This window comes from Callorhinus ursinus, unplaced genomic scaffold (genome assembly GCF_003265705.2).
Source record: "Callorhinus ursinus isolate GAN/ISIS: 27379988/994484 unplaced genomic scaffold, GSC_fseal_2.0 scaffold15, whole genome shotgun sequence".
NCBI classification, from domain to species: Eukaryota; Metazoa; Chordata; class Mammalia; order Carnivora; family Otariidae; genus Callorhinus; species Callorhinus ursinus.
Window position 1 is genome coordinate 4,201,895 of NW_027397077.1, and position 14,823 is coordinate 4,216,717.

Sequence of the window (14,823 nt, forward strand, 5' to 3'; positions counted from 1 at the left end):
CACGACCCCGGGATCATGACCTGAGCCGAAGGCAGATTCTTAACCAACTGAGACACCCAGGCGCCCCTTCAGGGAAAGGTTAAAGCTGAGAAAATGGAGGCCTGGAGAATTTATTGACAAGCAGAAGGTGTGTCAAGTAAATGGACAAACACGTCCAGAGTGAAGGTCCGGCTTGACACCCTCTCTCCTTCCACCCCGCCCCAGCACCCCCCACTGATCTCTGTGAGGGAGCTGTGGTCCAGACCTGCCGCTGAGCGCCAGACCCTGGGCCAAGATGCCCCTCCAGTATTCCCCCACCCCACCCCCAACGTTAGCACCCAGGCAGCTCAACCGGCCCAGCACTGCTCAAGGCCCCTCCCCAGAGCCCCCTCCTCGGCTGTTTTCCATCTGTGCACAGGCACTGAAGTCTCCACCGTGGGCACCCCTTCATCCGCATTTGGCGGGTGGAGTTGGCCACCCCCAAGATGCCCTGGGAACCCGTCCACTTTCCATTAACCTGGCCTCCACCGCCTGGTCACAGCTTCTCCCCGGACATTCCAATAACCCGCTGCTCCTCCCCCTGCACCGCTCGCCCCTCCAGTCCCTGCTTCTGGCCTGTCCGCTGGACCCACTGAGGTCCGGAAGTTGCGCAGTTTCTTCGTGTAAAACGGTGAGCGTTCTTGAGTGTCTGACAGGTAGAGCCCCCTACAAAAGCGCGTGCACCCGCACGCGCGCCCCAAAGCGGCCTGCTCCCGGTGCGTCAGACACGGGGACCACTTTGTGTGACGAACCCCTTCAGCGAAGGGCTTGAAAACATTCAGAAGGATGCGGCCTGCCTTCTGCATCGTGGGACCACAGGCAGGTTCTGCAACTCCTCACACGTCTCGCCCCTAAAATGAGGACGGGAACGCCCGCTCACGAGGACGCAGGGATAACGAAACGGCCCGCGCACCCAATGCCTGGCGGGCAACCCCCGCTGATGGAAAGTTGAGAAGGCCCATGCTTCTCAGATGGGAGAAAGGGAGGAGGAAGGAAGGTCAGAGGTATTTGCCGGGTGCCCCTACACCATGCTGAGCTCCGAGCGGGAGCGTGGCTTTGGCGTCACTGTATCCCGGCAACAGGCGGGGGAGACCGTGACGCCATCCCCCGGGGGAGGCTCGGCGGCTGGCCGGGGTCCGCCTCAAATACATGGCAGGGGCTGGGTTCGCAGAGTCTGTACCCTCCAGGGTCTGAGGGAGCATGTTCCACGGGGTTCGACGGACATCTCCTTTTCCAGGGGATGAACAAGCAGTACGTCCGCCGGGAGGTCTTCTGCGGGAACACCTGTCACGAACTCAAGCGCTTCTGGGAGCGCGAGATCCTCAAGCAGACCTGCTACCGGGAATCCGAGGAGTACCGACTGGGAAGAAGTGCCCTGAGAAAGTATGTGGCGCCTTTGTCTATCTTTTTTTAAATTAGTTTTTAATAATGGACTTTATTTTGGGGGCGCCTGGGTGGCTCAGGTGGTTAAGCGTCTGCCTCTTGATGTCGGCTCAGATCAGGATCTCAGGGTGGTGAGATCCAGCCCCCCCGTCGGAGTCTGCTTGAGATTCTCCCTCTCCCTCTGCCCCCCCCCATGCACGTGTGCACTCTCTCTCAATAATAGTCTTTAAAAAAAAATAAAAATAGACCTTATTTTTAGGGCAGTTTTAGGTTCACAGCAAAATTAAGCAGAAAGTAGAATTCCCATATATCCCAGCCCCCCCCCCACAACCTCCCCCACCATCAACATCCCCACCGTGAAGGCACATGGACACAGCATCACCACCCTCGTCTTTTTGTTTTTCGTTGGTTTTTTTTTTTTTTTTAGAAAAAAACTGATTTTCCCAGAAGAATGCCAGATGGGCATCTTAGAGGACGTAATTATTTCCATTTTTCTTGCATATATTCCTGCCACCACCTCTAGTAGACAGTAATTTTAAACATTCTTGCACCTTAGCAAATGGACACTTTGATTCGTATCTTTATAAATGGAAAAATCTCTCCTCTCTGTCACTGTTTCTAGGGCTTGAGGGTTGCACTAAATTTGGCGAGCAGGTCCTCAGATGTGTCTGTGAAAAGCAGCCAAGCCAAGGAGACAGTGACCAATGCTCAGTGCTTGTTTGGGTGAAGACACAGGATGCTCCGCGGGGTTCTCTGAGGGATTCCGTCACCCAGGTGCTGCGTGCGACTCCCTGCTGCAGCCGCCCGCCAGTCTGCCCCCTGCAGGGCAGTAACGCCCTGGGCAAACTGGGGTTGCCGTGGCTGTGAGAACAGAGGCAGTTCACCACTCTCACACACGGCCTCCGCTTCGGGGAGCCAGTGAGGGACCGGTCCCTCTGGGTCCTCTGTCCCCTCATGGAACAGCTCGGCTGCTGTCTGTCTGCACAGGGCACAGCCGGGATGGTGGGGCAGCCGTGTGCTGGCCCGACGGCAGGGGCCATGACTCCAGGCTGCTGGTACATGCTTGCTGGGCTGACGATATGCACCAGTTCACACCACTGAAACTCACAGCTGCCTTCCAAATGCCCTCCTGAGCCCTAGACGGGAACCGGCCCCTTCTACACATGGAGACCTGCTCGGCCAGATTCCTGGCCCCAGGCGAGGTTCAGAAGCAGGCTGTCCTGGCTGCTGGAGGGTCATGTTAGGGAATGTCCTCCAGGGATTCTCCGAGAAGCTGAGGTGGAAGGACGGTCAGTCATTTCTGTGGTCCCTGCCCTCTCCCTTCCCCAGGCCAGGCCGCTCAGCATGCTGCCCACACTGTGCATATGTGTGTGTGCCGTGCATGTGCATGTGTCCCCCAGGGATTACACAGAAGGTCTCCATGCAGCGGAACTGCTTGAAGAGGATGCAGAAAGTGAGGGCACGCTGAGGGGTGAGCAAATCAGCTCCGAGACAAACTGCAGTTCGTTAAGACACGAAAAGATATGGGCAGAGTGTCCGTCTATGCACTTAGCAAAATCCTGCAGGAAATAAGCTTACTAGCTGGTGGGATGGTGAGACTCGAACTTATTTATCCTTCTCTCCCCTTCCCATTTGAAACGCATGCCCCTCTCTGGAGGGTCTCTGCTCTTACCCACTACTCCGTCTAGTCCCTGCACCAGATGGAGAAGACAGTCCCAGTTCATTAGGTGGTTCCGAGGCTGGGACAGGAAAACATGCCTAAGGTCAGTTCCCCTGCATCCTGCACTCAGCCACTTAGTCCAGGATTGAATGTAGCAGAGGCAGAACGCCAGGGAACAGCCCAGCCCCTGCGCTCTGGGTGAGTTGGCAGATCTCCCTGTGCTTTGGGTTTCTCCTTGTTACTTTTACCGTGGACACTAAGAGGAGAAGGCTGTTGGAGAATCCCTGCCCTCCATCAGACTGAAGCGGGTGGTCAGTAGTGTTGTTCGAGTGTTCACATGGCCTGACTGCTGTCTTGCCTGTTCTCTCGATGGCTGAAATGTGGGTGTTGAAATCTTCAGCTGTAACTGCAGATTTGTCTATTTCTCCTTATAGCTCTGTCTCATTTCACTCCATTGTGAAGCTCCGTTTTTATACAAGTGTTTAGGATTGTTATATCCTCTTGATAAATTGATTCCCTTATTGCAAAATGACCCTCCTTCTCTTTGGTAATGTTCTCGCCTTTGAAGTCTACCTTGTCTGACTTTACTACAACCATTCGGCTTTCTCTGATTGGGGTTAAGATGGAATATTTTCCCATCCTTTGCTACTGCAGGATTTTTGTTCCCTTAGTGCCCAAGGTTCTTGGTCATGGCGCTTCGAAGAATGAAGAGGTAGACCAGATGAAGAGTGGTGGGTAGCAAAGCAAAGTTTATTGAGCAATAGTACAAGGCTCTTGGAGAGGGAGGGGACCCGAGAGGGTTGCCATTTTGGCGTTCAAATCTAGGGGGTTTTGTAAGCTCTTTCGAGGAACTATCTTGAGCATCCTGAGTGTGGGCCCCTGTGGACTGGCCACTAAGGTGTGCCCCAATCTGGGCTTTGATCATGCACCGGTCTGCATCTCGGGTTATTGTTCCCGTGTTGCTGGTCTTTTGGGCTGCCCTCTGGAGACGAACTGCCTCACCTCGTGATAGTGACCAAGGTTTTATGGTTCATTGTTTTGTTTCAGGATGTTTTGCAAAAGTCACTCCTGCAGAGGCTGCTCCACAGGATGCTGTTGTGGTCTTGTCGAAGCTGTAAAACAGGACACTAGGACGGTTTTGTCTGAGCTGTCCCTGCTCCCTGTTTTCTTGTTGGGGACCCTGGCCCCAACTCCCTAAGTGTCCTATTAACTCTTAACACTTTTAATTTTAACCTATTGCCACCTTCATATCCAAAGTGATTTTCCTGCAGGTGACATCTATTTCAATACTGGTTTTTATTCAATTTGATGATCCTGCATTTTAATTGGGTGGCTCATATCATTAACGCTAACTGGTGCGATTGGGTTTAAATCTGCCATCTTGCTATTTGTCTCCTGGTCTCTCCTCTGTTCTTCATTCCTTTCTTTTTCTGCCTTCTTTGGGGTTAATTAAATATTTGTCATGATTTCATGTCATCTCCTCTGTTGGCTTTTCCAGGATATCTCTTGGTGTTATTTTAGGGGTTGCTTTAGGATCTCTGTCATGGTGTGTCTTCTAGTGCCGCATGGTCCCCCGTAGGGCATGAGAGGCTTCCAGTGGCAGAACCCCACTGCTCCCCCTTTGGCCTTTCTGCTTCCACACATGTCATAAACCCCACACAGCATCATTAACAGGTTTGCTTTCAGACACTGATTACCTTTTAAGGGGCCCTTCCCTCCATCGTGCAGATCCCGATTTCCAACTGGTGTCATTCTCCCTCCACTTGACGGATTTCCTTTAACTTGTCCTGTAGGGACAGGCTGTTGGTGACAAATTCTTTCAGTTTTTGTATGGCTGAGGGCATCTTTATTTCACCTCTGGTTTTGAAAGATAGCTTGGCCAAGTAAACAATTCTAGATGGACAGAGGTTTCCCCCCACCCCGTGCTTTTTTTTTTTTAAGGTTTTTTTTTTCCTTCACTTTTAAGTAAGCTCTACACCCAGCTTGGGGCTCGAACCCACAACTCCGAGATCAAGAGTTAGTTGCATGCTCCACCAACTGAGCCAGCCAGGCGCCCCTCTCCCCATACTTTAAAGACACTGCACTCTCAAAGGAAAAGTTTGAAGGATTAAGACTAGAATAGGCTGAACAGAAGTGAGAGCTAAATATATACCTATAAAATATAAAATATGCATATATTTACATTTCTAGTCCTCTGCATACCTTTTAAAAACTGAATGCACACACACACACACACACACACACACCTTCAGGGGTAAAAAAGGGAAGGAAGCATCCCCAAACCAACCACCATGGACATGGTTGCCCCGCTAGCTATTTGGTTTCTATTTTCAGGCTCAGAGAGGAATGGAAGCAGAGACTGGAAGCCAAGCTGAGGCTGCGGAACAATCCAGATGAGACCGAAAAGCGGGCAAATGTGGGCCGGGAGCTTCTTGCTTCGCTGACACAAGAGGATTCAAAGCACTGAGGTGGCTCTACCAGGAGAAGTCATTGCAAATGCCTGAGTCCTGGAGCCATGCCAGAGAGGTGTCACACTCCCCCCGACCTGTTACAGATCTACCTGCACGTCCTCCCTGGCACCAAGTAGGAATGATCAGCCAAGTCAGCCTATTCCACATGGGGCCAGGATATTAGCCCAAGTGTCTCTAAAGATGAGATTATTTAATACCAGAGCTCCATGCAGCATACTTTATTTCCATATAATTACCTCCTAATTTTAAAATCTACGTATTTTAAATTCTAAGCACACTCTGGGGGTGGGGGGCTGATCTTCATGGTCACACTTTAAACATTGCCCACCAGTGTCTTCCCACATCTCTCCTAGAAACAGTTTCGCATGATCCTTTCTCTGACTTTCCTTTTATGAGAAGAGAAATGCACCCATCTACAGAAATAGCTGTATTGCAAATAGTCGTAAAAATAAGGTTTTGCCAAGAAATTGATCTAATGCTATTTCTCCTTCATGTGAATTTAATTGGCTTCCTCAAAGCAGGGTTGCCTGGAACCTTTCAATCAGATCAGGATAATATTAATAAAGCTTGGTTGCCTGGTCACCACGGACGTGCACGTTCTGTGTTTCGTGGCTTTATTTTAAATCCCCATACGCTTGCACTGGCCAGCTCTCTGTCAGCTCAGCTAAAGTGTATCTGGCCGCCCCAACAAAGTGTTTGCCGTCTACGTTCTGGACTTTGAAATGTCATGGTCACTCCCCAGCCGTCGCTCGGGTCCCTGGTAGAAGGTTGCTACTTCCCAAAGCACGAACTGAAACTGGGCCTTGGCAACAGTTTCCAGCCAGGGCAAGGGCTCCGAGAGACCATGTTGGAAAGTATCGGAAGGCTGTAGGCTGTACACTCTCAAGAGCAATGTCACCAGGACACATAGGCAGCAAAGCAGGGGCAATTCTGGATAGCAGCCAGCATGGTGATCTACTGCTGTAAGGGCCCTGGTGTGCGGGACAGTGCTTCCATCCACATCCCCAGGGAGCCCAGAAGGCTTCCTCAAGGCAATGGGAGCCACCAGAAAGCGAGAAGGGTTGGGAGAGCATTTCTCCAGGTCCCGTGGTCACCTGATCCAGCAAACAGGGCTCAGAGTCCTTCCTCCCACCACGGTCTCTCATTCAACGTGGGATTCAAGTCAACTAATAAACTACAAATTCCAGCTGGGTTCAGGCGACAGCATTGTGATGGAAGACGCATTTCTTTTGAGTAGGAGGAAAATAGGAATTAAATAGAGGAAGAAGAGCGGTCAGGGCTTGCAGGCGAGGGACTCTCGGAGGCAAAGGCCTGCCATCATGAACTACAGTGGGATCCAAATTCAGGTGAAGATTCGTTTATTGACTCGTTTGCCACATATCAGGCCCTGTGCTAAAAAACCAGAGTGCAGCAGAGAAGCCCAGAAGTGCTGGCCCTGGAGGCCATGGTCTGAGGAAGACAGCAGAAAGGTCAAGGCCATTGAGTGTAAGGGACTTTTGCACCGGAAGCCATGGCAGGCAAAGCTGCCCCACCATCCTATGGTCTAGGGAGGGCTTCTTAAGCATGGGCTAGTAAAGGAAACATGACCCAGGTGAAGGTGAGATTCAGGGCTGGTGGGTCCTAGTGGCCCTGAGGGAATACATTCAGCAATGCAAGATTGGGAGTGAGGAGAAGGCTGAGTCTGCAGAAATCCCCCCCCAGGGCCTCTTCAGCTGGGACACTTGGAGCTTCTCCCAAGGGTACAGGAAGCCACCAAAGGGCATTGGCAGGGGAGGGCCACAATGGCCTCGGTTCTGGAGGGTGACCCCATGTCTAAAGGTAAGAGGGGAGCTGTGGGAAGGCCAGCCAGGAGCTTCTGCAGATGCCTCCCGAGAGGCAAGAAGGCCTTGGTGCCCTGGCAGCAGGGAGTGGAAAGAAAGGGGGAGAGAAGCACGAGGGCCATTTTCTCATCGTCCTGGAGGCTGGAGGCTGGAGGCTGGAGGCTGGGAGTCGAAGATCAAAGCACCAGCATGTCAGTTCTGGTGAGGGCTCTTTCCTGCCTTGCAGACTGCCACCTTCTTACAGCGTCCTCACACAGCATGGGGTGGTTGGGGGGGGGTGCTCTCTGGGGCCTCTTCTTACAAGGACAGTAATCCCATCATGAGGGCCTCACCCTCCTGATCTTATCCAAATCTAATTACTTCCCAAGGGTCTCCTCTCCAAAAACCATCACAGGAGGGGTTAGGGCCTCCACATATGAATTTAGGGGGATGGGGAGGAGGAGAGGACACAAATTCATAGCAGAATGGGATGTTTTAAACATCCAGTCCTGGACACATCCCACTTACCAAACTGACCAGGATCAACACAGCAAAAGCTTTGAGAGCTCGACGATGGTGTGGAATCCTGCCCGGGCTTCAGGCTGGCCTCTGGGTAGCTCGTGAGCATCAGACCACAAAAGCACTGCAAAGGCTTTGAAAAGTAATTGACATTTAAAACATAGCCCACAAAAGTGGGCCAGGACATGCGTTCTTAATATAAATAGCTTGACTGCCTGCTAAAATAGATATGTAGAAAGGGGAGCGTCTCATAACCTTGTACTTGAAATGCCCAGGATATAATCCAAAATTACTCATAACAAGAGCCAAGAAAATCTCAACTCAGATGAGAAAGCATAATCAGCAGATAGCAGTACTGAGACTACGCAGATGTTGGAATTATCTGACAAGGATTTTGAAGCAGTTATATAAATGCTCCAACAAGCAATAACAAGCACTCTCTTATTTTTTTTTTTTGTGGCTTTTCCAACTTTATTTAGAAAAACAAATCCAGGTCCCAGTGCCCCCACACCCTCCCCCCACCCCAGCCATAATTTAAGTAACTTAGAGACAGCGTTGGGGGTTGGGGGTCGGGGGTCGGTGCCAGGGGGAGGGGGTAGAACTGGGAGAAAAACCCACTACAGTCGCCACAGTGCCCGCTTCTCGTCCGTCTTTTCCTTGGCCACCAGCTTCTTACCCCGCTCACCCGCATGCTTCTTGGCCATGGGACCGTTGGCCCCTCCCGGGCCCATGGGGTCAAGGAGGGGGCCTCACCCCCACTGGCCAGGGCCCTGCTGGCCTCGGCGCTCCCGCCGCTAGGCCCACCGGCGCCCCCATGTATCTCGGTGAGCAGGCGGGCACTGGCCGGGTACTCCTCCTAGTTCTCTAAGAGCAGATGGCCTGCCTCCTTGTTGAGGGCCGACTCACAAGCACTCTTTAAGCAAATGGGAGAAGTAAACAAATCTCAGCAAAAACATGAAAAATATAAAAAAAAGAACCAAATGGAAATTTTAGAAATTAAAGATACAATAACTAAAATTAAAGATACAAAACAAAAATAATACTGGATGAGCTCAACAGCAAGTGGAAAATACAGAGGGAAGGATTAGCAAGCTTGAAGAAAGTTAATAAAATTACCTAACTTGGACAACAAGGAGAAAGTCATTTTCTTTTTTTTTCTTTTTTAGTAATCTCTATGCCCAGCAAGGGGCTCAAAGTCATGACTCCGAGATCAAGAGTCGCACACTCAACCAACTGAGCTGGCCAGATGCCCCAATAATTTTCTTTAAAAAAAAAAAAGGAATAGAGTCTCAGGACCTGTAGGACAATAACAAAAGATCTAAACTTTGTGTCAGTGGAGTCCTAAAAGGAGAGGATGTCACCACTTCTATTCTACATAGTACTGAGTCTAGCCAGAGCAATTAGGCAAGAAAAAGAAACAAAAGGCTTATCTCTGTTCACAGATGATATAACTTCATATACAGATAGCCTAAAAGGTTCCACAAACACACACAAAAGAAATGTTAGAACTACTAATAAAGGAAATCAGAAAAGTTGCAGGATACAAAATCTACATGCAAAAAATCAGTTGCATTTCTAGTATACCAACAACTAACGGTCTGAAAAAGATTGTGAAAACAGTTCCATTTGCAATTGCATCAAAAAGAACAAAATACATAGAAAGTAGTTTAACCAAAAAGGCAAAAGACTTGTGCATTGCCATCTACAAAATTTTGCTGAAAGACAGTAAAGAAGACGCAAACTGATGGAGAGACATTCTGTATTCATGGGCTGGAAGACTCAGTATTGTTCAGATGTCAGTACGACCCCCCCACCCCGCTGCCGCAAATGACAGATTCAGTGCAATCCTATTAAAATCCAAATGGTGTTTTTTATAGTAATAGAAAAATCCATCCTAAAATTCATATGGTATCTCAAGGAATTCCAAATAACCAAAACAATCTTGAAGATGAAGAATAAAGTTGGAAGATGGAAGACTCACACTTCCTGATTTCAACACTTTTTACAAAGCTAAAGTAATCAAAACAGTGTAATACTGGCATAAAGACAGACATATAGGCCAAGGGAATAGGGTAGAAAGCCCAGAAATAAACTCTCACAGATGTAGTCAGATGATTTTTGACAAGGGTGCCAAGACCATTCAGTGGGGGAAAGGACAGTCTTTTCAATAAATGGTGCTGGGAAAACTGGATGAAAGAATGAAATTGGACCCTTACCCCACACCACATACAAAAATTAACTCAAAATGGATCAAAGAATTAAACATAAGGGCTGGACTCTAAAACTCTTAGAAGAAAACATGGGGGGGAAGCTTTATGACATTTGATTTGGCAACGATTTCTTAGATATTACTATAAAAGCACAGACAACAAAAGAAAAATAGATAAATTGCACTACATCAAAATTTAAAACTTCTGTACATCAAAGGATGCAATCAATAGAGTGAAGAGGCAACCCACGGAATGGGAGAAAACATTTGCAAATCGTATGTGTGATAAAGAGTTAATATCCAGAATATACAAACAACTCCTATAACTCAACAACAAAAAATAAACCACCCAGTTCAAAAATGGGTAATGGATGTGAGTAGGCATATTCAAGCAGAAATTCAGTAGAAATCTCCAAAGAAGATAAACAAATGGCCAATAAGTACATGTGAAAATGTTCAACATCACTGATCATGAGGGAAATGAAAAATAAAACCACAATGAGATACCACCTCAAACTCATAAGAATACCACTATACAAAAACAAAAACAAAAACAAAAAAACAGAAAATAAAATGGTGAGGATGTGGAGAAACTGAAATACTTCTGAACTGCTAAAGGGAATATAAAACAGTGCACGCAGTTACTGTGGAAAACAGTATGGTGGTTCTTCAAAAAATTAAACGTAGAATTACCATATGATCCAGCAATCCCGCTTTTTTTAAAGATTTTTATTTATTTATTTATTTATTTATTTATTTATTTATTTATTTATTTGAGAGAGGGCGAGCGAGAGGGAAAGCATAAGCATGGGGAGCAGCAGGTAGAGGGAGAGGGAGAAGCAGACTCCCCGCTGAGCAGGGAGCCCAACGTGGGGCTCGATCCCAGGACTCCGGGACCATGACCTGAACCAAAGGCAGACACTTAACCAATTGAGCCACCCAGGTGCTCCACAATCCCACTTCTGTGTATACACCCAAAAGAATCAAAAACAAGACCTTGAAGATCTTGTACACCCATGTTCCTAGCAACATTATTCACAAGAGCCAAAATGTAGAGGCAACTCAAGTGTCCATCAACAGATGAATGATTAAGCAAAATGCGGTGGATCCATTCAATGGAATATTGCCCAGCCTAAAGAAGGAAGGGGTATCAGACACAGGCTACATGAATAAACCTATCGGACATTATGCTGAGTAAAATAAGTCAACCATAAGGGCGCCTGGGTGTCCAACTCTTTTTTTTGTTTGTTTGTTTGTTTGCGAGAGAGAGAATGAGAGACAGAGAGCATGAGAGGGAGGAGGGTCAGAGGGAGAAGCAGACTCCCTGCCGAGCAGGGAGCCCGATGTGGGACTCAATCCCGGGACTCGATCCCGGGACTCCAGGATCATGACCAGAGCCGAAGGCAAATGCTTAACCAACTGAGCCACCCAGGCGCCCTCCAACTCTTGATCTCAGCTCAGGTCTTGATCTCAGAGTCGTGAGTTAGACCCTGCACATGGAGCCTACTTAAAATAATATAATAAAATAATGTAATAATAATAATAAACCAACCACAAAAGGACAAATACTGTATGATTTCTCTCAGGCCTACATGGAATGGAGAAGGAGCAGCTTGTCAAGTGAAAAGTGGAAAGTGTACTGAGTATAAACTAATGACAGTTCTCATAGACCCGAGGGGACTATGACCAAATGGCAAGCACCCATAGACCCAACGGACCTCCTTGCTGGGGCCCAGTAACACTCCCACCCTCACTGTTCTGAGCAGAGTCTGCTCAGGACCAAACTTGGAGGAATACTTTCTGGCTATTCTTCTCCAAATCTGTACCCCCACCCCCACCCCCCACGACAACCATGTTTGAACCACCCAGCCCTGACCTGACTCTGGTTCAGGAGAGAGCACAGTGCAGACCCAGCAGACATTTCTCCAGAGGGTGGGGTGGGACTGAGAAAGAATCTGTTCTCTTCCGTGCATCTGAGCTAACACCATGGAAACCTGACCGCTCTGGGGGCTGCCCCGTGCTATGACTGGAAAGCAGGGAAGTCTAACCACTAGGAAATAGGAGGGAAGCAGACGCCAGGAGAAAAAGCACAGGAGGTGGAAAAAAGTGCCTTCCAAGAAGCTGGGCGACGTTCCAGTCTGGTGCTAGTCCCTTCCAGGAGTCTGGCTGCTTTCTGGCCTCAGGACTGCTGGGTTCATGGAATGAATTCCTTTCTTTTAGGCTGCCTGGAGTTGATTTCTCTTACTCCCAAAGTCACACAACATATAGATTAAAGGGGATTTCAGGGTCTTGATCAGGAAGTGAAGTTGATCTTTAAGAGCAAGGCCTCCCACATCCCCTGTAACACTGGCCAGGACCTGAGGCCCTGGGTTTTGGACAATGTTCTAGAATGCCAAGCTGCAACTCAAGGGGAAAGTGTCAGTCTGAGCCATCTGGTATGAGGGGTCATTCCCTGGGAGGAAACTACCCAGAGTCCACTCACTCCAGGGACTAAATCCGGCAAACAGACTCTCCCAGTTCCATCACCAGGGGAATTGAATAAGCTCTCTAGAACTGAATGGGCTTTCCAGAGCAATCCCTACTGCAAATGGGCTACAATATCTGATCCTGTTCAAAATGTTTGGTGAAGAAAAAGAGTCACCATAAATATATTCCAAGAGGGTTCCAAGGGTTTTTCAATGACATCGCTCTCAAACTCGCTTTTCTCAGAGGGTCTACAGGACTGTGCCCTCCCTGGAGGAAGGCCCTGATGATCAGGAGAAGGTTCTGGGTAGCAGGCATTTCACAAGGACCAGGGAGCTGGTGCTGTTTGTTTCGAAGCCACAAAGCATCTACTGGATTGGGCTGACTTTTCATACAATATAAATACACAAAAAGAGAACTTACTGTATTTCTAGCTAGGTGACCTTAGTTGTTTTAGGTCTGTACTTTAGCTCCGTCATCTTCAAACACAGTTCCTCATAACGAATTACGGTACCTGATGCGTGGTACGTTAAGGGAGGCAAACAGACGGTGACAGTCACGGGTAAACAACTGAAAAGATTGCTAAGCTTCTACGAGTGAAAATCTTCAGAGTCACCAAAGGCCGTCCAGTGAGTGCACTAAAAGGCTGCCCCTACATTGAGACTTTTAAGATCAAAGCATTTTTTCTTCTAAGGAGATTTTTCCAGAAAGTTTCTCCATACGCACCTCCAACTTCCACCAACCCCCGATCTCATTCCCTCTGAAACCGGTGCCCCACCTGCCCAGATACTCACACTAAACCGGGTCACCACAACTCCCTCCCTTCCCTTAAACCGCCCCTCTAGGCCACTCACAAATCTGCCAGGTGCATCTTCAAACTGTCGGTGCCAGCTCCTAAAGTTTACAAGATTTAGACTACATGCTCGTTCAAGGGTGACGGTAATTTTAAAGCATTTAAAATGTATCATCTTGGGCACCTGGGTGGCTCAGTTGGTTAAGCATTTGCCTTCGGCTCAGGTCATGATCCTGGAGTCCCAAGATCGAGTCCCACGTCGGGCTCCCTGCTCAGCAGGGAGTCTGTTTCTCCTTCTGACCCTCCCCCCTCTCATGTACTCTCTCTCTCTCATTCTCACTCTCTCAAATCAATCAATCAATCAATCAATCAATCAATCTTTAAAATGTATCATCTTTAGGCTGCTTAATCTATAAGAGAAGCTCAGAGTCCCCCATCTTCCCTTCCTCCGGGCAGTTGTCACCTCGTTTCTGTGAACGATGGCTTACTCCAGAGAAGTGCAAGGGAGCTGGCTTGGTGGGTTGTAGGTCACTCAAGAAACTTGGTATGATGCAATCCTTTTAAAATGGAGTGTAGTATGGAGAAGGAATTCTATTCCCAAGTCACTGCCCAGAGAGTCTAGAACGTTACCTCCTCAGGACAATTTAGATAGTAAAAATAGACATCTCAGGGCCTGTTTTGATGTCCGTTTGGTCTTCTAAATGGAGAACAGAGAGCTGACAGGAATCTTGGCTGGTCCCATGCTGGTCTCCAGTGCAATGTGTACGACCCATCAGAGAGAATGATGAACTCACGGCCAAGGGTATGATGAGTGGGAAGGAAGAGTTTTGGCTTTAGAGACCCCACTTCCATGGGGAGGGTTTTACTATGGGTGTGCTGACAGGTGAAACCATTTGTAAGTATCCTGTCTCTGAGTATCAAAAAGAGATGCCTTTTTTTTTTTTTAAGATTTATTTGAGAGAGCACATGCATGCACAAGTGCATCCATGAGTTTGGGGAGGGGCAGAGGGAGAGGAAGAGAGAGAATCCTCCAGCAGACTCCCTGCTGAGCATGGAGCCCAACACAGGGCTTGATCCCAGGACCCTGAGACCATGACCTGAGCCGAAATCAAGTCTGCTGCTTAATCGACTGAGCCACCCAAGCGCCCCAAAATGTCTATCTTTTGAAATACATCCAATTGCTAACTTGTTGGGCTCTATCCTATTCTTAGGCTGAATCTGTACTGAAGAGATTATTACTGATTGTATGTTTTGGTTATAAGTGTTTTAGATGCTTTTTTGTAACACACATAAATACAAGCAGAATGAAATTACTCTCATAGGACTGATACATAAAGTCAAATTTCCACATCCACCTGTATGGATGTAACTTGTCATTTTTAAAGCTCTACTGGAATTCTCTTCCAGAAAACATGTTTCTATGGAACCTGGTTTTGTTCCTGGAAAATAACAGATGTATCACATAGAATTCATTTGTTCAAGGTCAAAAAGAGCTTTAGAGGATGACT

The 14,823-nt window shown here is 48.0% G+C and overlaps 1 protein-coding gene across 2 annotated transcripts; it reads left to right on the forward strand.

Annotated features, from left to right (window-relative positions):
- The first annotated feature begins 915 nt into the window (after positions 1-915).
- FAM240A (family with sequence similarity 240 member A) lies at positions 916-6,120 on the forward strand. Of its 2 annotated transcripts, none has more exons than XM_073901755.1 (3): positions 916-1,022; positions 1,256-1,401; positions 5,396-6,120. In XM_073901755.1, the coding sequence occupies exons 1-3, from the start codon at positions 990-992 to the stop codon at positions 5,526-5,528; spliced, it is 312 nt and encodes a 103-aa protein (XP_073757856.1). In that variant the 5' UTR covers positions 916-989; the 3' UTR covers positions 5,529-6,120. The 2 variants fall into 2 exon arrangements, with proteins under 2 accessions (XP_073757856.1, XP_073757857.1); XM_073901756.1 differs by having other exon boundaries at positions 941-1,015.
- The last annotated feature ends 8,703 nt before the right edge of the window (positions 6,121-14,823 follow it).

What these genes read in the sequence shown, in the direction of transcription:
- FAM240A (XM_073901755.1), top strand. Translation starts at nt 990, where the DNA reads ATGGGAGAAAGGGAGGAGGAAGGAAGGTCAGAG. An exon ending in AGGAGGAAGGAAGGTCAGAG is followed by an intron (nt 1,023 to 1,255) that starts GTATTTGCCGGG and finishes CTCCTTTTCCAG; the next exon opens with GGGATGAACAAGCAGTACGT. An exon ending in GGAAGAAGTGCCCTGAGAAA is followed by an intron (nt 1,402 to 5,395) that starts GTATGTGGCGCC and finishes TTCTATTTTCAG; the next exon opens with GCTCAGAGAGGAATGGAAGC.